This window comes from Anopheles arabiensis (assembly GCF_016920715.1).
Source record: "Anopheles arabiensis isolate DONGOLA chromosome X unlocalized genomic scaffold, AaraD3 X_pericentromeric_contig0025, whole genome shotgun sequence".
Taxonomy (NCBI): domain Eukaryota; kingdom Metazoa; phylum Arthropoda; class Insecta; order Diptera; family Culicidae; genus Anopheles; species Anopheles arabiensis.
Window position 1 is genome coordinate 10,440 of NW_024412103.1, and position 24,665 is coordinate 35,104.

Sequence of the window (24,665 nt, forward strand, 5' to 3'; positions counted from 1 at the left end):
TTGTGATAGATGCATTTACTAAATTTACAAAGCTTTATGCAGCAATATCAACTAGCAGCAAGAGCGCATGTAGTGCTCTAGAGCAGTACTTCTCATACTATAGCCGGCCAAGACGAATCATTAGCGATAGAGGGACATGTTTCACATCGAACGAATTTACCAAATTTTTGTTTAGTCGTGGCGTTACCCATATTTTAACGGCCACTTCATCACCACAAGCCAATGGCCAGGTGGAAAGAGTGAATCGAGTATTACGACCCATGCTTAGCAAAACGACTGACCCATACGATCACTAAGATTGGAGCACTAAACTTCGTGCGTTGGAATTCGCGTTGAACAACACAGTACATTCTTCAACATGTTTTACCCCTTCAATGCTACTGTTTGGAACGGACCAACGTGGTCCCCAAGTTGATGAATTAACAGAATTTCTCAAAGAAAAGTCGACCCAGGTACAGGCAAATCTAGTTAGCATACGACAAACTGCGTCAGATAACATTATTCAATCACAAATAATCAATGAGGAACAATTAGTAAAAACATCGCCCAGCAATTGAGTTTCAAGTAGGAGATATTGTAGTCATCCGCAATGTCGACAACAGCACTAATGTAAATAAGAAACTGATAGCTAGGTACAAGGGACCTTACATAATTCATAAGCGGTTGCCCAACGATAGATATGTAGTAAGGGACATTGACGGTATACAACACACTCAAATTACGTATGACGACGTACTAGAAGCTGACAAATTGAGAAAGTAGATCTCGCAAAGTAGATCCTGCTTCCGACTTAGGCGAAAGTTAATTGAGGCCAATTAAATGTCAGGATGGCCGAGAAATTTATAAATTTCGTACCCAAACGTCAACCTCTGACAGCTGAGAGTGAAGCGAAGTGATGCAACCCGGTGACAGTTGTTATGTCAAATCGTAGAAATAAACCGGCTCAATTGCCACTTGAAAACCGAAAAGCCAAACGCGTTTTCTGTGTGACCTCAAGTGTGAAGTGAGATTTAGCTACATTTACAATGGTAAGTCCATTTTTTTGAATAACTTCCCTAACCATATTTTATATTTTCTTTAGTTCTTTCAACGGTTTAGCGTACATTAAAATATCATCTAGGTATATAAGAACATTTTTGCAATTCCTAAAAACTTTCTCCATCTCTTTTTGTAAAATCTCCGGTGCACAAGATAGCCCGGAAGGTAATCTCTTGAACCGCATTAATCCATTCATCGTCATAAACACAGTCAAATGGCGCACCTCACTATGTAATTCTATGTGAAAGTATGCGTCTTTCAAATCTATCTTAGAAAACAAAATCTTTCCATCGTTGTTGGGGATATCAGTCCAAATTCTTTCTAATGATGACATGGGGTACGGATCTCGTATGATAGCCTTATTCGCTTCTCTATAATCAATAACAATTCTAAAGTCCTTATTTCCTTCCGGCACTAGCACCATAGGTGACACAAAAGATATTTCCGCATCCTCGCTGTCTACATACTCAATGATACCGTTAAGCTCCATTTCCTCTAGTCTCTCATTCACGGCTCTCTCAAATGCTTTAGGTATATTATAACGTATCATTTGTTTGGGTGTGACTGTTTTGTCTATTCTAAATTTAACCGCACCAATATTCAATTTAGGAAATGTATCCTTTACCATCGTTTCTTCTGTTTTGTTACTCAACATATAATGCTTTCCAGGTCCTATGCATACTAAACCTAAGCTGACTGCTGTGTTAAAACTTAACAGGGATATTTCAGCTCCCTTTACCACAAAAAAATTTGCCATAGTTCTATTAGTTCCACCTGCACATATTATTGCTTTAAATGAGCATTCTACGTCCAAAACTGCACTATTCGCATAACTCCGCAGCGTTGTTTCAGGGTGTGGCTACCATTAACCACACTCGACTGGGCGTGTGTCCTTATTTGCCACCAACTCTCAGCAGTAACAGTGTTCACCGATGCCCCAGTATCTAGTAAGAAAATGATAAGCCCATTTCCGATCATGCAGTTGATGCGCCTGGATCGTCGGTTACTGCATGCAAACTGTTAAAGTAAATTAAAATAAAACGAAATAAATAAGATATATATATATATATATATATATATATATATATATATATATATATATATATATATATATATATATATATATATATATATATATATATATATATATGAATTGAAAAAATGGGTTCGACGACCCTGATGGTATAATGAACTATAAAAGCGAGAGAGAATTCGGGAGCAAGGGGCAGTCGATGTACAACCTTTACAGAAAACACGTCAATAAAGAGAATTTACATTTGGTGTCAGAATTGGGATGAGCACGGATAAACACGGATGTGCACGGATGAGCACGGATGTGCACGGATGAGCGCGGATAAGAAAATAAAAAAGGTGTATACGACTGGAAGACGTGTGTTGTGTGCTATGCTGTGTGAAGAGCATACGACTGGAAGACGTGTGTTGTGTGCTATGCTGTGTGAAGAGCATACGACTGGAAGACGTGTGTTTATTATTATTATTATTATTTATTAATCTTCAACGGGCCGTATGGCTAATTAAGATGTAACAGTTCAAAAATACATAGCAAAACAAGATTTGCATCGCAATTCACTGCGGCCACGGCAAAGCCGGAGACGTTCCTTGAAGCACTGAGTTGAGATGTCGAAGTCGAAGCAATCCGAGACAGTGTTGAAGACAGCCGACATGCGGAACATAGGGTCTGACCGACCAGCACTGGAACGGGGTTGAGCGAGCCGTAGAGTTTCTCTAGACCTAAGTGTTCGGGATGGTGCATAGATCGACTCGATGCAACAATGGCGATGAGTCGATAGAGCCATTTAGCAATTCGATGAAGAACACTGTGCATTGCGTCTTCTAACCGAAAGAGGTTCAAGGCCTAGAAGACGGCACCGCGCAGCATACGGAGGAAGATTATTGCGATCCTGCCGGGAAGTAGGCGTAGGGCATATCTCGTGAGCTTACGTTGAATCGCCTCAATTCGAGCAATTGAAGAAGCGGTAGTTGGGCTCGACTACGCACGAATATTCCAGAACCGAACGAACGATACAGTTGTACACAGCTTTGATGCATGGGGTGCGGAATTCATTAGTTGTCGGATAACCACGCCAAGTAATTGATTTCCTCTGGCTACAACGTCATCGATATGCTGTTTAAAGTTCAAACTAGAGTCAAGCAGAACGCCCAGGTCTTTGGCATGATTCTGTCGATTAACTGCAGTGCCGTCCATGAAGTAGGTCCCAGTCACAAATCGACTAAAAGACACACAGTAGCATTTCTCGATGCAGATAGTCAGTCCATTACGCACACGAACAGAAAATTTCGATGCAGTCTTGCAGGAATGTACAATCACCTGTGTTGTTAATAGGCGCAAAAATTTTGCGTCGTCGGCAAACAGACTGATACTGTCGAGGTAAAGCGAGGGTAACATCGTTGATAAACAATATGAAAGCGGGCCAATGTTGCTTCCTTGTGGCACCCGAGCTGCTGACTATTTCTTTGGACATGTGCTTATCAATTTTCACGATGTATGTGCGATTAATTAGGTACGACTTAAGCCACTGTACGAGCGGGCTGGGAACTCTAGCTTATCGAGTTTAGCGAGAAGAATTGCGTGCGGAAGAGTCGAATGCTGCTTTTAGATCTGTATAAATTGCATCGACTTGAGCTCCGGCATCAATTTGACTAGTGCAATGGGTTACAAATTCAACCAGGTTCGTGGTAGTCGACTTGTGCTATGCTGTGTGCTATGCTGTGTGAAGAGCGTACAACTTGACGACGTGTGTGTGTGTGCGTGAGTGTTGAGACGAGCGCGCAACCAAATCAGGAAGACGTGTTTTTGCTTGTGTGCGGCGTTCTGGGGCGGATGCGCAACCGGTATACGCGAAGACGTGTGTTTGCTTGTGTGTGCGCATCGGGCCAATTTGAAGTCGTGTGTTCGCTTGTGTGTACTCGTTGAGACGGTCGCGCAATCGGCAAACAAGAAAGTCGCACGTTTGGGTATGTGTCTGTGTTGAAGGATGAAACGGGCGCAACCGAAAACTTAAAGACGTGTGTTTGCGTGCGTGCGTGTGTTGTGCGTTAGGACAGGCGCAGATCAACCAATTTGAAAACACGTGATTGTGTGTGTGCGACGGGTTCAGACGGGAGCGCAACCGACGAAATAACAAGTGTGTTTGTGGGTGGAGAAGAGCGAACAATAGCCGAAACAAAACGTGTGTGGTCGGTGCAGTGCAAACAAAGGTTTCTTGCGTTGAGCGAAATACCGCGAAAATGTCGACGGAAAACGACACTGAGGCAGCCGTTGCGGCTTTGGTCGAGAATACACAACTGGTTGGTGAAACAGTGCGAGGAACGGGGAATAGCTACAGGTGGAAACAAAACTGGCCACTCGTATTGTCGAATACGATGAACAAACACAAGATGAAACACTGAATCGAACTGATGCCGCAGCTCATGCCGATGCAGAAACAATACCAGAAAGGGACAGCCGGGAACACAGCCATATTCCTTCAGGGACATCGAAGAAGGGATTGAGGCGTTCAGTGCTGGTTCCACCCAAGATATTCATCGATGGTTGAAACATTTCGAGGAAATTAGTAGGGAAGGTAGGTAAAGACGGGCACGTTAAGGAGATGGTAAAAATCTAGGGATATATAAGTGCAACGACCATGAAAATGTGCATACATTATCTTACACTCATGTTTTATCAGAAAATGTGTTAAAACTTTTAAGTTTCCATCGATTTTTGCGTTTTTTCTAGAATAAAAAACATAATTTTTTCGTGCGATTTTGAAATGTGCGGGTAAGACGGACACCTGATATGGGAAAGATGGACACCATGAAGGGTAAGATGGACACCTGTAAAAAAGGTTAGAAAGTAAAGAGTTTTACAATATTTTAACAAATTCTATCGCTTTCCACGTCCTGGTACGTTTATAAACCAATTCTTGGTCTATTGCAACGGCGATTCATTCAGCCATGAATTTAGGAATTGTAAACGGCGCTTGTAATATATCGTCGAATGCAGCATCTAAAGCATTATTGACATATCGCGCACAGCTGACGTTGCTCTAGCTTACAGAACAACAGTCTAGAACTTCCTTTTAGGTAATTAATCCGCAAAAAGTCCACGACCCCAGTATTCATGAGGGACTTGTTAACAGCCTAATCCATTTTCCACCATGTCAAAATTCAACATTTGATATATGTAATCAATAGAATTTCTCATCTATTCCTGAACAATGTCGTATAAATGCCTCATCTTTTTATTGCTTAAAGTTGTCCAAGTCATGAGAAGATATTGGATTTCGAGAAGCGCCTCATCAGCGTCGAGCGAGTAATAGCATAACGAATGGCTACTATTTTGACCGATGTTTCATTTCTCGCTTATTTCAATACTTTCTCTAGTTACTGATTGATTTATAGCATCGGAAAACCCTTATTTAAGATATTTGAAGAAATATATTCATCACCAATTGATATAAGATGTAAAAAATCAATAAATTCGGTGTCCATCTTTCCCTACAACAAGGTGTCCGTCTTTCCCGCTTTGATGTCAGAATGTTTAAACCACCAGAAAACAATAATTTGTATTGTTTTTACCCTCGTTCTTTCGCCAGTTTTTCATTAATGATCACGACAACCCATTCATGAAATAAAACTTCCGGAAATATAAACAATACAAGTTGTAGAGCTTAAGATCGGCAGTAGTCAAATTAGATCCACAAGGGTGCACATGATTGAAAATTTGTTTTGTTCGTGGATTTAACCAATTTTATATATATTATGCCAAAAAATGTTCTCAAATGTGTTGTTTTACCTTCAGTTTGGATTCTACATTGTTGAATTACTCGAAAATTACCTTTTTCATGCATTTATGAGAAGTGTCCATCTTACCCGCAGTGTCCGTCTTTACCTACCTTCCCCTACGATGGCAGGCTGGAGTGCCGAACAAAACTTATAATGTGCCGCAAGAAGCTTACGGGTGTGGCTCGTAGTTTCTTAGGAACTCTGGTGGGTATGACGACGTTCCAAAAGCTGCGCCAAGCACTGATCAACGAGTTTGGACGTAAAATGCGGGAGTGACGTCGGTTGTTGTCAACACGACGTAAGAAAAAGAAGAGTCTGCTTTAGAGTTTGTTTACTCGATGCAGGAATTGGCAAACCAAATAAAGTTGGACGAAGCAAGTTTGATCGAGTACATTGCGGATGGGTTCACGGAAGATGAAAATCAGCGTGCATTGTTTTATGCGTCTCAAAACATTGCTATGCTAAAAAAGATTCGTTTGTTCGAGAGAGCAGCAAGCAAAAGGATCGAACCGACAAAACATGTGTTCAAAAGAAATGAAGACAATAAGAAGAAGCGCTTTTGTTATAATTGTGGTGACGCCGGGCACGAAGCACAAAAGTGTCCATCGAACAAAAGTGGTCCGAGATGTTTTGAATGTAACGGGTTTGGACATCGTGCAAAGGAATGCAAAACAAAAGGCCAGCAATTCCAGCAACGCCAAACACGTTTGGTAACAAAGGAGCCTGTTTCAAGTGTGGTCGTATGGGACACCAGGCAAAGAATTGTGACAATAACTTTGCTGTGCAGTTTACTGGTGTTCAATCACAATTGGTAGCAAAACAGAAATTACCAGTGAAGAGCGTATCAGTGTACGGAAAGGAGTTTGAAGCATTGTTGGACACGGGAAGTGAAGTTTCACTAATAATAAGTAATGCGTTTGAGGAACTTCCATCAAATTGCAAGGTTTGGTCCAATTCGGAGAACACTGAAAGGTTTGGGTGGACATTTGCGGAATGGTCTTAAAAACCCAGGTTCCTATCGTGATAGATGGCGTAACATACGAAATCCAACTTATTGTTGTGCCTGAGGGCAATAAACGCACAATTAATCATTGGCATGGATTTTTTGGAGACGGTGGAGTTTACGATCAACAACAGTGCGATCACGATAGCACCAAAACAATCTAAGGAGTCTGACGTTGCGTGGATTCAGAATATTAGAGATGAAAGTGAAAGCTATCAGGTGCATCCGAAGTTTAAACAGGTGGTTAGTGAAATGGTAGTAGAAATGCAGCAGAAAAACAGCGATCGCTTGACCAACAGTGATAATTTAAAAGAGTGTCAGTGCAGTTAAAAATAACGTTGAATGACATAGCAACACCGTTTAGGCATACTCCCAGTCGTTTGCCTGATATGGAAAATAGTGAACAAACAGGTGGCAGAGTGGTTGGAAAAAGGAATTATTCGGCCGTCAAACTCCGATTATGCTAGCCGTGTTGTGCTGGTTAAGAAAAAGGACGGATCTAGCAGAATGTGTATAGATTATCGGCAATTGAATACCATGGTGTTAAAAGACGCTTTTCCAGTGCCTGTAATAGATGAAGTGTTAGATAAGCTGCAGAGTGCGAAATACTTTTCGGTTTACAAACTTCCATCTCGTTTCTTGGTCATTTTGTGGAAAATGGAACCATATCATCCGGGCAAGAGAAAGTGGCATCGATAACAAAATTTAAAGAACCTTCTGATGTCAAGGCGGTGCAATCATTTCTAGGGTTGACAGGATTTTTTCGAAAGTTTATTAAACAATATTCTGTGGTAGCGAGACCGTTGACCGACTTGTTACGTAAAGATGTGAAATTTGAAATGGGTGAGTCTGAAGTTAGTGCATTTAGAGCGTTGAAGGAAGTGTTGGTGAAGGAACCGATCCTAGTGTTGTACAATAGGGAAGCTTATACAGAGCTGCATACGGATGCGTCCAAGAACGGGTTCGGAGCTGTGCTACTTCAGCAATTTAGTGGAAAGATGCATCCAGTTTTCTTTTGGAGCAAGAAGACCATGGAGGGAGAATCGAAGCTTCACAGTTATTTATTGGAAGCAAAAGCAGTGTATCTGGCAGTGAAAAAGTTTAGGCATTATCTTTTGGGAATACAATTTAAGTTAGTAACAGATTGTATTGCTTTTAAGCAAACATTGCAGAAAAGGGATGTGCCTCGTGAAGTGTCGGCTTGGGTCATGTTTCTGCAGGACTTTTCTTACGTAGCCGAGCATCGTCCAGGGGTAATCTGCAACACGTAGATTGTTTAAGCAGATACCCGAATGAAGTGTTACACATTGTGAGTGAGGCGATCTATCGTATTAAAACTGCTCAACAGCGCGATTGTGGGCTTAGAGCCATCGTGGAAATGCTTTCTAAAGGACCATACGATGATTTTGTAATGAAAAGTGGTGTGCTTTACAAAGTGTGTGATGGAAATGAGCTACTTGTAGTTCCACGAAGTATGGAGAAAGAGATTATTCACGACGCGCATAATGATGGTCATTTCTCCGTGAAAGGTACAACACATGCCATCAAACAGAAGTATTGGATACTTCATCTCGAACGAAAGGTGGCGCAAGTAGTGAATAGTTGTGTGAAGTGCATTATGTTCAACAAGAAGCTTGGTCACAAGGATGGCTTCCTGAACTGCATCGACAAAGGAGATACACCACTGCATACCCTGCATATGGATCATGTCGGACCAATGGACGCGACAGCGAAACAGTATAAGTACGTGCTAACGGTAGTGGACGGATTTTCGAAATTCGTTTGGCTCTTCCTACAAAGACGACCAGCGGAGAGGAAACGTTGCGGAAGCTGGAGGTATGGTCATCGATCTTCGGCAACCCGGCGCGCGTCATCAGTGATCGGGGATCGGCATTTACATCGCAGATATTCAGCGAGCATCTGAAGAAAAATGGTATCGATCATGTCGTGAGTACTACTGGGGTGCCAAGAGGTAACGGGCAAGCGGAGAGGGTTAACCGAATTGTACTAACGATTTTGTCAAAGCTTTCATCTGACGATCCCGCGAAATGGTTTAAAAATATAAATAAAGTTCAACAGGCTATTAACGCACATAGTCACGCGTCAACGGGACGATCACCATTTCAGCTGATGTTTGGGATACAAATGAGGAGTAAGGCGAGTGATCAGTTAATAGAATTGTTAAATGATGAGTTATATGAGGAATTTGATGAAGATAGGAAAAAAATGAGACTCGAGGCCAAAAACGCGATTATAAAAGTTCAACAACAGTACAAAAGACAATATGATAAAAGCGCAAACCGGAAAGGGGTTATAGTGTAGGGGACTTAGTAGCTATCCGTAGGACTCAATTTGTGGCGGGACGGAAACTTGCGAGTGAATATATCGGGCCTTATGAGGTAGTTCAGGTGAATCGAAATGGGCGGTACAAAGTCAGGAAAGTGGGTAACGCGGAGGGTGCGAACGTAACGACGTCTAGCGATGATTATATGAAGCCTTGGGCATTTGCGGTAGGGACAGACGACATAGATTCAGAGCTAGAAGAGGGAGAAGAAGAAGGAACTCCCGAGACGGAAGAAACATCAGGAGGGCCGAATGAGAATTGAAAAATGGGCTCGACAACCCTGATGGTAAAATGAACTATAAAGCGAGAGAATTCGGGAGCAAGGGGCAGTCGATGTACAACCTTTACAGAAAACACGTCAATAAAGAGATTTACATATATATATATATATATATATATATATATATATATATATATATATATATATATATATATATATATATATATATATATATATATATATATATATATATATATATATATATATATATATATATATATATATATATATATATATATATATATATATATATATGTGTATTTATATATATAGCTATAGATGTATATATATCTTATTTATTTATGCGGAGTTATGTGATAGTGCAGTTTTGGACGTAGAATGCTCATTTAAAGCAATAATATATGCAGGTGGAACTAATAGAACTTTACCCTTTTTTTGTGGTAAAGGCTGAAATATCCTGTTAAGTTTTAACACAGCAGTCAGCTTAGGTTTAGTATGCATAGGACCTGGAAAGCATTATATGTTGAGTAACAAAACAGAAGAAACGATGGTAAGGATACATTTCCTAAATTGAATATTGGTGCGGTTAAATTTAGAATAGACAAAACAGTCACACCCAAACAAATGATACGTTATAATATACCTAAAGCATTTGAGAGAGCTGAATGAGAGACTAGAAATGGAAACGGTATCATTGAGTATGTAGACGAGGATGCGCGGGGAAATATCTTTTGTGTCACCTATGGTGCTAGTGCCGGAAGGAAATAAGGACTTTAAATTGTTATTGATTATAGAGAAGCGAATAAGGCTATCATACGAGATCCGTACCCCATGTCATCATTAGAAAGAATTTGGACTGATATCCCCAACAACGATGGAAAGATTTTGTTTTCTAAGATAGATTTGAAAGACGCATACTTTCACATAGAATTACATAGTGAGGTGCGCCATTTGACTGTGTTTATGACGATGAATGGATTAATGCGGTTCAAGAGATTACCTTCCGGGCTATCTTGTGCACCGGAGATTTTACAAAAAGAGATGGAGAAAGTTTTAGGAATTGCAAAAATGTTCTTATATACCTAGATGATATTTTAATGTACGCTAAACCGTTGAAAGAACTAAAGAAAATATAAAATATGGTTGGGAAGTTATTCAAAAAATACTTACCATTGTAAATGTAGCTAAATCTCACTTCACACTTGAGGTCACACAGAAAACGCGTTTGGCTTTTCGGTTTTCAAGTGGCAATTGAGCCGTTTATTTCTACGATTTGACATAACAACTGTCACCGGGTTGCATCACTTCGCTTCACTCTCAGCTGTCAGGGTTGACGTTTGGGTACGAATTTATAAATTTCTACAGCTCGGCCATCCTGACATTTAATTGGCCTCAATTAACTTTCGCCTAAGTCGGAAGCAGGATCTACTTCTTGCGAGATCTACTTTCTCAATTTGTCAGCTTCTAGTACGTCGTCATACGTAATTTGAGTGTGCTGTATACCGTCAATGTCCCTTACTACATATCTATCGTTGGGCAACCGCTTATGAATTATGTAAGGTCCCTTGTACCTAGCTATCAGTTTCTTATTTACATTAGTGCTGTTGTCGACATTGCGGATGACTACAATATCTCTACTAAAACTCAATTGCTGGGCGATGTTTTTACTAATTGTTCCTCATTGATTATTTGTGATTGAATAATGTTATCTGACGCAGTTTGTCGTATGCTAACTAGATTTGCCTGTACACTGGTGGACATAAAAATATGAACTTTTCTGTGACCGAAAGACATAGTTCTTGTCAGAAATATTTGGTAGCCCTGAAAAGGACTATTTAAGTGGTTGTTGGGAGGAGGTGTTGCGGTGTTCCACTGAGCGAAAACACATTCTAACGGTCAATCTGGTGACCGTTATTCGCTATCACTTCCTGACAGCGTTTGGCCATATCGCCGATGAATTACGGCATTCGCTTCTGTCTATGCGTTCCCACATAAACTTGCAGCGTGTCCATAGATCATCGGCTGAACGTGCAGGCTGGTTCTTAAGCTGACGCTTAACGTAAGCTGAAGCTGACGTAAGCTGAAGCTGACCACAGATTTTCAATCGGGTTGAGGTCAGGACTCAACGCAGGCCACGGTAGAACTTGCACATCCTGGTTTGCCAAATAACATTTAACTGTTCGCGATGTGTGCTTAGAGTCGTTATCATGCTGAAAGATGTAATGCTCTTCGTCTCCAGGTGTTGTCGGGCGTATGGCAACATCTCACGACTAAGTATTTTTCTATACCCTTCCGGTTCAGTGTCCCGTTGATACGGAACAAAGGACCCGTGCCGTGCCAGGAGAAGCAACCCCACACCATACGTGGCCGCCTCCGTGACTAAGCGTTTTTATCGTATTTTCGGATGATACGCCTGATTAGGAAAGCGCCAGACGTATTTAATGCCGTCCGAACCATCCAGATTGATTCTGGACTCATCCGAAAAAATGATTTTGCTCCACCAAAAGATGGATGCAGCTAAATGTTCTTCGAGCGCGCTTCTACGTGGTGCGGCTGCAGCACGAACCTTCCTCGGTCTCCGGGCACAGAACCCAGCGGCGTGTAAACGGCGAGACACCGTTCGCCGAAACTTGCAAACCAAGCTCCTGCTTGATACGGTAAGTTTTGAAAGGATCTGCCCTGATCATCTCAACAATCCGCGCGTCAACGTCGGCCGTTGTTTTTCGCGGACGACCTGTCGATTTACCCGTAGCCTCGCTACGAATGGCGTCCACAAACGTCCGCGAACGGCCGAACGCCTTGCAGATTGTCTTGATTGGCACGTTCTCACGATACAGCCCCTGAATGTGTTTTCGCTCCTCTGGTGTGCAGTGCTTTCCGCGACCCATGATGATTTTGTGGAATTTTAAACAGCAACCTTTCACCTTGACCACTGATGGAAGAATGAAGCACAACACGGTTTGGCTCTCCTTTTATACTGCCGCAAAACGCTGCCGGCACTCAAAACTCAGATAAGTAGCGCACCAAAATGAGGTATAAGGCAAATTCGGCTATTACAAATTCAGTACGCCTCGAACTGTTGGCGATGACACACCTAGTGTATGCAAAAACACACAAAACTTTTTTCCTATTTTAATGTCCACCAGTGTACCTGGGTCGACTTTTCTTTGAGAAATTCTGTTAATTCATCAACTTGGGGACCACGTTGGTCCGTTCCAAACAGTAGCATTGAAGGGGTAAAACATGTTGAAGAATGTACTGTGTTGTTCAACGCGAATTCCAACGCACGAAGTTTAGTGCTCCAATCTTAGTGATCGTATGGGTCAGTCGTTTTGCTAAGCATGGGTCGTAATACTCGATTCACTCTTTCCACCTGGCCATTGGCTTGTGGTGATGAAGTGGCCGTTAAAATATGGGTAACGCCACGACTAAACAAAAATTTGGTAAATTCGTTCGATGTGAAACATGTCCCTCTATCGCTAATGATTCGTCTTGGCCGGCTATAGTACTGCTCTAGAGCACTACATGCGCTCTTGCTGCTAGTTGATTTGCTGCATAAAGCTTTGTAAATTTAGTAAATGCATCTATCACAACTAAAATATACTTTTTCTGCGATTGATGGTAAAGGGCCCAAGTGATCAATATGTACAGTGTCGAAAGGAAGTTGAACTTTTGGTATGCTATGGAGATTTCGCTGGTCTTTACGTGCAGGTGCAGAATAGATTAAACATTTCAAACAGTTTCGTACAAAATTTTCAACGCGTGCCTTCATTGTAGGGAACCAATATTGTCTACTGATTGAAGTACAACACTTGTCTACGCCTAAATGACCCATTTTTCATGAAAACTGCGAATGACCTTAATGATCATTTCTTTTGGTACCAGTAATTGCAATTTATCCTGGGAAGGTTGCCTGTACACTACATTATCTTTTATCAAATAACCATCAATTGAATTCGCTTCTATTTTTTCCTTCAACTCTGTTATGTATGAATCACGAGACTGAGCGATCTGTAACTGCAAGTCAATATCTTTGCCATCGACTACTATCGCTACCTGTTTACGACTTAGCGCGTCGACATGGCTCATCGAACTACCTGGTCTATGTGTTATTGAATAATCGTAGTTCTCCAAGAACAACGACCAGCGAGCAATTTTTGCCGAAGTGTTTCGATTTTTTAGAGTCTCTACTAAGGAGTTACAATCGGTGACAATTTTCAATGGTATTCCATGAACATAGGCTTGAAAACGTTTCAAAGCATAAATGATGGACAATGTTTCCAACTCACAACTATGCAATTTTGCCTCGTCTGAAGATGCTGTTTTCGAAAAGTAGGCAACTGGATGAAGTTTTCCATCTTCTTGCCTCTGTAATAGAACTGAGCCAAAGCCTATCGCACAAGCATCACAGTGCAGTTCTGTTTCTCTTGCAGGATTGTATACAGATAATAAAGGTGCTTCAACCAATTTTTTCTTCAGAGTTTCAAAAGCTGTAACACATTGATTATCGAAGACGAAGGTAACTTTGTCTTTCAACAAATTGGTTAAAGGTTTGGCCAGTATAGAAAAGGATGGGACAAAACGACGGAAAAAGGAAAATAACCCTATGCACTGCTGCAATTGCTTCTTGTTTTGTGGCTGTGGGTAATTAGTTATTGCTTTGATATGATGATCGCTGGGGCGTATACCAGCAGCATTTGCACGATAGCCTAGGTAGTCCAATTCTTCATGCGCAAACTTACACTTATCCAAACGCAATTCCAATCCATTTTTCCGCAATGTATATACAACTTCTTTGATGATATCAAGATGTTCATAAAAATCAACTGATGCTATAATGATATCATCAATATATACGACCAGCTTACCCTTTTCAATGAAATCTCTCAGCACGTTGTTTATGAACCTTTGAAATTCGGCCGGCGTTTTTCAGCCCGAATGGCATACGTAGGTATTCGTATTGCCCGTCAGGCGTGACAAACGCTGTATACTTGATCGAATTTTCATCCATTTTAACCTGATGAAAACCACTTTTCAAATCAAGTAACGTAAAATAATTCTTGTTCCCTAAATGCTCGAGGCACGTTTCGATCAGAGGCAAAGGATAGTTATCACGGATTGTGATTTTGTTTAAAGGCCTTTAGTCTACACACTTTCGGACTTCTCCGTTCTTTTTTCTCACCAGCACAAGGGGCGAGGCATAGGGTGAATTACTAGGGCGGATTATATTCTTTTCGAGTAAATTTTAACAATCTCTGACTTGGTTCCGTTCGGCGTAAGACAGTCTCGGTTTGGAAAATATTGGAGTATCGTGCATTAAGCTAATTTTCATACCATACTCCGGTGGAATAATTTTCTCTAAAGGAAACTTGCAGTAACATTCTTCAACTAGCTACTAACGAGATTTGTTCATCAAGGAGATCTTTACCTATGTCAAATAAAGTGTCATTATAAGAGGAAGTATCAATAGCGCACAATTGTAAGAATGTATTGATTGTGCCCTCATCTTGAGGGAGGTCAATAATTTAGTCGACAATTTTTACCTACTTGTACATCGCCCCTAGCTCTTTTAGAATGCCTAGATCGCGAAGTTTCTCTGCCACGTGTGTTTTCAGGGGAGGTTTTATGGAACTCAATTTATGGTTTAATAATGTGCTTTTATCATAAATTTGATGTTGCAATATAGCTAGAGTAATTTTTAATTTTGACATAACATCTCTACCTACAATAATGGGCCATGACATACAGTTTTTAGGCAAAATAATAAATTCATGTTTTATTTCATTTTTCCGATACTTGATTCGGCAATTAATTCGTCCCAGTGACAGTAACGCACTATTTCCTAAACCGCAGTATCCCGAACTTTCCGGTTTTTGTAAGAGGCTTATGGGCACAAAATTTCATTTATAAAACTTCTGGGGCTCCCTGAATCGAAAAGAAAACACACGTGGAAGAAAACTATTCGGCCCACTTAATTCTACAAACGTCACACATACCTCCTGCATGGCTGGAATTTGTTGTAAATAACCCGATTCCATATCCATTGAATGCACCGCAGCGGCTGGTACGTTGTTACGGTTCGGACATTCGCGATGTGAATGTCCCGTCTTTGAACACAGGAAACACGATCCATGAGGACGTTGGGGTCGTTGGCATTGGCTTTGATAATGCCCTTGTTGCGAACAATTGTAGCACTTCACGTGCTCGATGTTCATGGGTACGTCGCGAGTAGATCGTCTGTCCTTGGGTGCAGATGTTGACGGCTGGTGACGTGTCCGCATCTCTTCATATCTTTTCAGCAAGGGTAGAGATCATCCATCTGACGAGCAGCATAACGCATAGCGGCGGTGTTGACCGGATCATTTATACCTTCGATTATGATGTCAACAAGCTCACCCTCGGAAATTTTCGCTTTCCTGGCAATATTCTTCATGTCAATGAAGTATGTTATGGTCGATTCGGAGGCAGAAAGGCGGCGACTGCGTAGCTCGTGATAAACACTTTCAACGGAATATGTTTGTTGTAATAAGTTTAATAAGTTTTTTATTATTATTATTGTTATTTCATTTTATTTTTTTATTATCTTTTTTTTGGTACCGTTCTGTCGGGGTCTCCTATTACCACCTGATTAATGTTCTCGGTCTGCTTCTTCACCACATTTGGAAATCGATTTGATCCCAATGTGGTTCTGCAATAAATTGCCAGATGTCCTATAGCACCGCACCGGAAGCATTTTGATCTGGATGCTCCACACTTCCGCCATGTATTTTTCACACTTTTGAGCATTTCGTTTCCCTTATTATACGTGTTCCGAAAACCGTTTGGATGCATTCTCGATAGTCTCTTGTTTTGTTCCACGAAGTCACTGCCGCTACATAATTATTGCTATCTGTAAATTCTTTTGTCGTGCTTTTGGCAAGCTTTTGTTCCATCTCTCTCTTTTCCATTCTTACGAAATCAAGGTGTTCACCATGCTTTACTAATTTGTCCAATTCATTCCCAAATAAATCTGCCATTTCAAATAATGTTTTGGCAATCTGGGGAACCGAACGTCGCAACACAGCTTGCACTAACTCTTCAGTTTTCTGTTCTTCTGGCAGACCACAGAATTTCACTTGAGCTTCTAATCTCACCCAATCCCAAATGTTTCATCAGCTTCCATTTTCATTTCTCTCAGCTTCATCCTTTCTTTCTCATCACATATGCATGAAAAAATCGTCTACCCCTTCACTGTTTCTGTATACACGTCCCTTCACCACTTTTCACTCGTCTTATTATAATGTTTAGCAGATAGCTTCCTGCAAATACTTTCAAAGCTATCAACTTCATTTCCGAATTCACTTTTCCTTTACACATCACTTTTCTCTCATATTGTCCTTTAAAACGCGCCCACTCTGCTTTCCGCTCGTGGATAGGAAGCTCTTCCGAAAATGGTTTAAGCGGCCAAGAACCGGCCAGAAAATCCCCTTGTAATCTTTTTCCTTGCTCTCACTACGCACTTCCACGGCACACTCCAAATTGTTCTCAACTGTCCAACCTGTCATCTTTCTAAACCACTTCCGTGCTTGTTCTGTGACGATTCTGTCCGCTTGCTACACCAAAAGCGACTGATCCTGATAGCTCAGGTTGCCACCAGCCCACCGTTGCAGTGCTATGTGTGCGATCATCACTTATACGATCACACTTGTTTACCATGGCATTGAATTCCATGGAATTGTTTTTGCCAAATCTAGGACGGCACGCCATCACGCCGGATAACAGCCGGGTTCGGTTGAATCCATCTAAGCAAACCAGTGACCGACTATCCATTGTATTCCATAGAATTGTTATTGTTGAATATCGGGCAGCTGTACCAGACCGGTCAGCCGGGTTCTGCTGGCTGAAATAAATGAGAAAAGAAGAAGAAGAACGCGAAACAAAAACGATGTACCGCTTTATGTTTTTTTTTTTTCAGCCGAGCTGAACTCGGCTACCACCCGCGTATACATTTCCTTCGAGGGGCCATGAGCTAAATTCGGCTACCACTCTGGCTTACACTTTCTTCGAGGGGCCATGAGCTGAACTCGGCTACCACCCGCGTGTCATTTTCTTCGAGGGGCCATGAGCTAAACTCGGCTACCACTCTGGCTTACACATTCTTCGAGGGGTCATGAGCTGAACTCGGCTACCACTCGGGCTTACACTTTTGGAGGGGCCATGAGATGAACTAGGCTACCACTCGGTTTATCCTTTATATCGCCTTTTTATCTTTCCTTTCCTTTTTATCACTCCTTATTTTCTTCAACCTAGGAGCGCTTTTATTCATCATGGCAGGATCGCCAATGTGATATTCCATAGAAAACACCGCAACTACAGTAACACACGTCTGCTCTTTATTCCGTCCAACCTCATACTGCCCGCACATCCACACTGCTACTCTCACATACCACAGATGGTATACCGGCTGAAGTCGTCTATCATCGTCATCAGGTATTCCAAGTGCCACAAATCCACTAAACGACCACTAAACGGCTTCTAAACGACTCAAGTTCTCTACCTAAACGGAATATAGAAAGACTTCGTTTAGCAGACGGCAAACGACTCATGCATCTAAAATAGCGAAAAAGCTGGTGGCGCTGTCTGTTGGTGGGATACCCTAACCAGTTGAGCTTCATCGCTTGGAGGAGAGCTTTCTCATTTCCTATGTACTGTTGTATGGTTTCGCATTGAAGTTATGCATCGCTAGAACTAGAACGGCGATACGATTGTTTAAATACTAAACTCCAACGTAAACCACCAGCACTGAAGCAAGTGAGATTTGAGTAATGGTCGTTGGTGTTGATAACCACGTATCTGACCACACGACCATTCATATAGATTTTTGCTCAGAAAGAAGGCTATATAGGTCATGATAAGCTGAAACTTGTTGAAACACATTGCGAGAAAAGGATAGCAATATAATGATGAGTTGTAATACGCCATCTATTGATCAAACCAATGAAGCTGTGGAGCTTTCTTTTTTTTCTATGGATATTCAATTTTCCAGTCGTTTAAGCTTAATCTGTGGCGCTTGGGATCTCTCCTGGGTGTAGCCGTACCATTTGAACCGCATAAATCAGTGTAAACCAGGTCCAAAATCTTCGTCGATCTCTTCTCAGTTGCTGTAGGAAAAGGGTTACGTACTGACTTACCCTCCATACACGTTTCGCAGGATTGGTGAATACCACAGTCGACGAACTTCATTCCTGTGCCCAAATCCTCGTTTACCATCGTTAGGATCATATTTGGGTCTCGATGTCCAAGTCGCCGATGCCACAAATGCAAGCAATTGCTGTTATTTTCTTTTCCTTAGCCATTCTCGATGCTTCAGTTAATTGTAGCTGGTATAAACAACCGGAACACGGCCCCTCAGTCATCAATTTTCCATCCGCATTGCGAACCTCGCAACTATCTGCTTTAAACATCGCTGAAAATCCGTTGGCGGTAATTTTGTCCACTGAAATGAGTCCGTTTTTAACGACGGAACGTATAACACAATTTGCCGTGTTATTTCCACCACGCCGCCATTTCCATTTGCACAGCGCAGTAATCCATGACCGTAACCGCTTGCTTGTGCGACATTACCATCCGCCAAAATTACGCTCGGTCCTTTTGTGTTGTACAGCTCTTTGAAGAAACGCATGTTGTTCGTCATGTGGCAACTAGCACCGCTGTCGATGAGCCACACATCACGGTGTGCTTCTCCCATAAAACACATACTGCTACACTCGGCATGGTAGCCATTCTGTTTCGATTCACTCGGCCTTCTCACTCTGTCGCTTTGTTATGCATCAGAACGGGAACGACAGTTTCTTTTAAGATGGCCCGGCTTACCACAGCTGAAGCAAACTCTTTTGTTTGAAGGCAGTTGTCTGGTGGATCTTTTCATGGCCTTTTCTTCACTCACCGTACCACATGGTCGCTCTTTTCCTTCGATCGTACTCGTCTAGTAGCTTCAACTTTACCAAATGCATGGTTAAATCACTATCTGGGCGACTCTCTAACGCCGTAACCAAGCCACCGTATGATTCTGGCAAGCTACGCAGAATCATGGCGAGCTTAAGCGATTCTTCCATTGCCTGGCCCGCAATTGTGAGTCGATCGAAAAGTTCATCAACCTGCATAAGATGGCGGTCCATATCACCGATTTCGCCCAGGTTCAGGTTACCCAGCTTTTCAATAGGGACACTCTTGAGGTAACGGTTGTCTTTTCATGGTACTCACGCAGCTTTTCCCAGAATTCCTTCGCCGAATCTGCCTTTTCACTATGCTGAATTGGTTTCCTCAACACATAGTCCAATAGTTGCTCGGGCCCTTTTATTATCCTTGATCCATTGTGGCGTCACTGGTTCAACCAAGGTCCTTGAAAGAGAACAGGTCGAAGCGTTTAGAGTAAAATGACAGAAAGCCATGGGAAAATTTTGACAGTTAAAGTGAACATTGTTTATGTTTAGCGATGGACGTTGCTATGGAGCGAATGGAAGTTTTGTTCAGCATTTTGCACTCATTTCCTTTTAGAATATTATAAGAAAGAATCTAATTAGAATATTACATGGCTGATTGAATCCATGGATCTCATTTATCATTCGTCGCCGGGTTATAAGTAAAGGACGGTATGCATATTGTATCAGTGTGTGTCGATTGGATGTTTCATTTTACTCTCAGTGTTTCATTGAAAGTAAATAGGACTTCTTTTACCTAGTTGGAACATGTTAAACTTTTCGTTTTCCTGCAGGACCGTTGAAAACCGTTGGTTTGTGGTCACGGAATGGCAAACTATCAAAACGATTATCAACGTTTCTGAACACAGAGTAGACTGCAATTACGCCTCCTTAATTCTGACCACAAGAAATTTAACCAATATAATCTTCTTAATAGTATATTCGTCCACTTTTCCGCGTTAACTATTAGCCGTTTGTTTGTAAACACTTTTTCATGAAACTGTCAAAAGCGACCTGAAAATGGCAACCTAGCAACGGGCTTTGCATCGACCTGTTCTCCTTAATAGATCTTGGGTTCAACCTTTGGTTCGTCGATCACGTACCACCCAAGCGGAAATTTTCGGACGATAACTCATACACTCTCATAATTTGACAAGCAATATATGATTGTATGTGTGGTTCTTCCATTCGTAACATTTCGCTCTCCAGCCAAGCGTTGAAGCGGGTTATGTGTATTTCTTTTGTGTATTACGTTTAGTTTGCATCAGTTGTGTTCTTTCGTATCGTATCATTCATATAAATACCAACAATTTAAAAACTATTTAACCTCAAAATGTGTAACGCTAGACGTGCAATGAAGATAGAAAATATGCCATTGCACGCTGTTGTGGTTATGTGCCGAAAAAGTCTAAATCTCGTACACTGTTTCGTTTGTCAAATCGTGCACGAAATATCAATCGAAAAACAGCCGAAAAGTGACATTTTCACTCGTTTGGGTATGTCCGAAAAGTCTGAATCTCGTACACTATTTCGTTTGTCAAATCGTGCACGAAATATCAATCGAAAACACAGCCGAAAAGTGACTTTTCACTCGCTTGGGCAGAGCTCTTGGCGAATCATAAAGCTACGGCTAGATGATAGCTACTTGTATGCGGCTACAAATGACAGCTACCGATTTCCTTTGTTCTAGAACTGTCAGCATGTCGCCGCTCGTAACCCGATGTATGCGGGTTACGAGCGGTTACAGTGACATATCTGTTATCGCTCATGTTTATACCATACATTGAAGTGTTGGAAAGTGACATTCAAAAATAAAATTTATTTTTAAATTGCATAATTATTTCAAAATTTAAATTTCAAAGAAAAATGTTATAAAATAATTTAAAATTATAAACAGTGTGTCTCGGTAGGTAAAACGAGTAAAGGTAGGTTGGAAACATAATTATTGAAAAAATATCTTGTTTTGTTGGGCACACATTTGGGGCTATTATTATCAGTTTTCTAGGAACATCCAAGCAGACATATTTGGTACGCCGGTCAAAGATACCATCGAAAGATTAATTCAACATGGAAGCAGTAATTGGATCATATAAAAATAAAAAAACGTGAGTTTATTTGTTCTCCCAAATAAATAATCATTATACCCAAGCGCCACAGATTAAGCTTAAACGACTGGAAAATTGAATATCCATAGAAAAAAATGAAAGCTCCACAGCTTCATTGGTTTGATCAATAGATGGCGTATTACAACTCATCATTATATTGCTATCCTTTTCTTGCAATGTGTTTCGACAAGTTTCATCTTATCATGACCTATATAGCCTTCTAACTTTCTGAGCAAAAATCTATATGAATGGTCGTGTGGTCAGATACGTGGGTATCAACACCAACGAACGTTCCTCAAATCTCACTTGCTTCAGTACTGGTGGTTTCTGTTGGGGTTTAGTATTTAAACAATCGCATCGCCGTTCTAGTTCTAGCGATGCATAACTTCAATGCGAAACCATACAACAGTACAGAGGAAATGAGAAAGCTCTCCTCCAAGCGAGGAAGCCCAACTGGTTGGGGTATCCCACCAACAGATAGCGCCACCAGCTTTTCGCTATTTTAGATTGCATGAGTCGTTTGCCGTCTGCTAAACGAAGTCTTTCTATATTCCGTTTAGGTAGAGAACTTGAGTCGTTTAGAAGCCGTTTAGTGGTCGTTTAGTGGATTTGTGGCACTTGGGTAGTATAATTTCTATAATTTCTTTGTTTTTAGCCAATACAAGCAACGGAAAAGGTATTGCACCTGATCCAACTGGTTGGAACCTATCCATGCCTGTGGAAGGATTCCTGTTAAGGTATCAATTCAAGTATCGAACTATCCATACGTAAACACAACAACTATGTGTAAACGGCCTCATGAACTTTGTATATATACACTCGGATTTCAATAAAACTGTGTAGTCGCATGCTAGCTGTTCTCGGTGTCACTTCATTTGATCACATATCACAACAGGTTATGGGCCCAGTCACCATGGAAAAAGTTATTCTTGGAATTCCGCGGTATAGCGGTGAAGGAAACTTCGACAATTGGTGTTTCCGTGTAAAATGGTGATGGATGCAGAAAGTGTGTTACATACACTGACTGATGATGTTCCTGAAGACGTAAAGAAAAGGAATTATTCGATGTTGCGGATCGAAAAGCAAAATGCCTGTTAGTGTGGTTTCTAGCTGATCAATGCTTAGAAACAGTGCGTGATGCAAACACTGCGAAGCAAATGTGGACGTGTTTAAATGAAGTGTATGCAAAGAAATCTGTGGTTAATCAGACAATTTTGCGAAAACAGCTTGGGCGACTCAGGATGCATGAAGGAAACTCCATGCGCGCGCACGCGAATTTGAAGAGGTGCAAATTTGATAGAAGCGGATATCGTTTCGCGGATATCTTTCTCAACTCTTTCGGACAGCGCCGATCGTATGATCACAGCCTTGGAAAATCTTCCTGAAAAAGATTTAAGCGTTGATTTTGTGAAGCAACGTTTGTTGGCCGAAGAATGTAAAAGTGAACGTCTTGTGAACAGTGACAGTGGGCCTTCGGCGGCGTTCGTCGGACGAAAGGAACAAAAACGATTTTCTGGAAAGTGTCACAAGTGCGGTAAAATAGGCCATATGAAAAGGACTGTAGGGTCTCGAACGAGGACGAACGAAAAAGAACGTAAAAGTTAAACGAGCTTAACAAATGATTTCATGAATATTGCAGGGCAAGAAGGTGCGTGCATTACAGTTACTCACCGGATTCGCGCTTGATAAAATGTTTAAAATTTGGTGTTAATTTAGAAAATGTATTATACATTCCGAAGCAATAAACTTGTTATCAGTGCGAAAAATGGAAAACGCAGGTTTAAGTTGGTTTTCGTGAAGGGGAAATAAAGTGTTCAGAAACTCCGAATTAGTTTTGGCCGGTGAAAATTGTGGAAATCTCTAAAAGTAAGTTATATCAAGAAAAATCGAATCGTGCTTTGTTTATGGTAAAATTCCGGAAGAATACGATTTGTGGCATCCGGTACGGACACCTCAGTTCGAAAATTTTGGTGCTCATGAAAAAATAATATGGTGTTGGGGCTACCGATCAGTGCTGACGAAAAGAAAATTGTGGCGTGTATCACAGCAAAACAAACGAGAATCTTTTCTAGTGGAGAAAAATCGAATCGGAACTCGTGCATCGGACGTGTGGTTATGCAGAACAATGGGGTAACGATATTGTTTCGTTCATCGACGATTGCAAATTCACTGTGGTGTACCTGTTGAGAACAAAGGCGGAGGTTTACCAGAAATTCCGTGAGTATGAGGCCATGGTGTGTAAAGTTTGGTGCGCCGAACTTCGATGCGACAACGGTGGCGAATAAATGTCGTAATTTCAACTGTATTGCAAACAAAGAGTACTGGAATGGACAAACCCGTGCCTGAACAAAACGGTACAAGTGAGAGGATGAATAGGACTCTGGAAAACATCTATGGAAGACAAAGCGACAAAAAGGTGTGGCAGTTCATACTGCAGCTTATTTAGCAAATCGAAGCCCTGCTGCTGCCATTGGAAAAACTCTTTATGAGTTTGGAATTGTCTGCGACAACAGCAACTTGGCTACCAACCCCATCAACCACCTCACGACACGCTGGATTCGCCAAACAATGACGGAAGGCTTCTGAGCCGAAGGTAGCAGAAAATCCGTCAGTGTTGGCGGCTACTCTGGCGCAATATTCATCGTTCCTCTATCGTCCCTTCGGCGCACGCTTTCTTGCTGGTAAACGCAAGATCAGCCATGGAGCTGCGTGGAATACATCCCATCTCCGTCATATTCGTTTTGTTCTGCAATAGACACCCTGGAATGGAAGCTGGCTGCAGAAGAGTTGCTGATGCTTGGCAATTCTGCACAAGTGAATTAGCGTTGTAATTTCAGGGTGTCCGTCTGAATCAACGTTATTGTTGGTTTGTTGCGTTTGCCACTAGCATTGTGCAAAAGCAGTATCTAGGTGTTTGCGAACAGTTCAAACTTTAGCAGATGTTATTTAGAAGTTCTGCGTTGTTCATTGTAAAATTAATGCTAAATAGAACCTAAGCACGTTTTAATAAAAGGAATAAGCAGAAACCCAACGTTGCGAACCTAAAGGTTTTGAATCGGACGCTTTTGTGCATATACCGAAACAATTTCGTGGAAAATTTGATGCAAAGTCATGGAAGGGAATATTTGTTGGATATTCCGCAAATGGTTATCGTATTTGGAATCCT

General features: G+C 41.4%; 1 protein-coding gene across 1 annotated transcript; it reads left to right on the forward strand.

Moving 5' to 3' along the window:
- Positions 1-8,468: 8,468 nt before the first annotated feature.
- On the forward strand, positions 8,469-23,784 carry LOC120907873. The gene is made up of 3 exons (XM_040319112.1): positions 8,469-8,606; positions 8,651-8,822; positions 23,621-23,784. The coding sequence occupies exons 1-3, from the start codon at positions 8,469-8,471 to the stop codon at positions 23,782-23,784; spliced, it is 474 nt and encodes a 157-aa protein (XP_040175046.1).
- Positions 23,785-24,665: the final 881 nt, after the last annotated feature.

Coding starts and splice junctions, on each gene's coding strand:
- LOC120907873 (XM_040319112.1), top strand. CDS start 8,469: ATGTTCAACAAGAAGCTTGGTCACAAGGATGGCTTCCTGAACTGCATC. Junction 8,607..8,650: donor AGTATAAGTACGTGCTAACG/GTAGTGGACGGA, acceptor CTTCCTACAAAG/ACGACCAGCGGAGAGGAAAC. Junction 8,823..23,620: donor TACTACTGGGGTGCCAAGAG/GTAACGGGCAAG, acceptor GTGGTTATGCAG/AACAATGGGGTAACGATATT.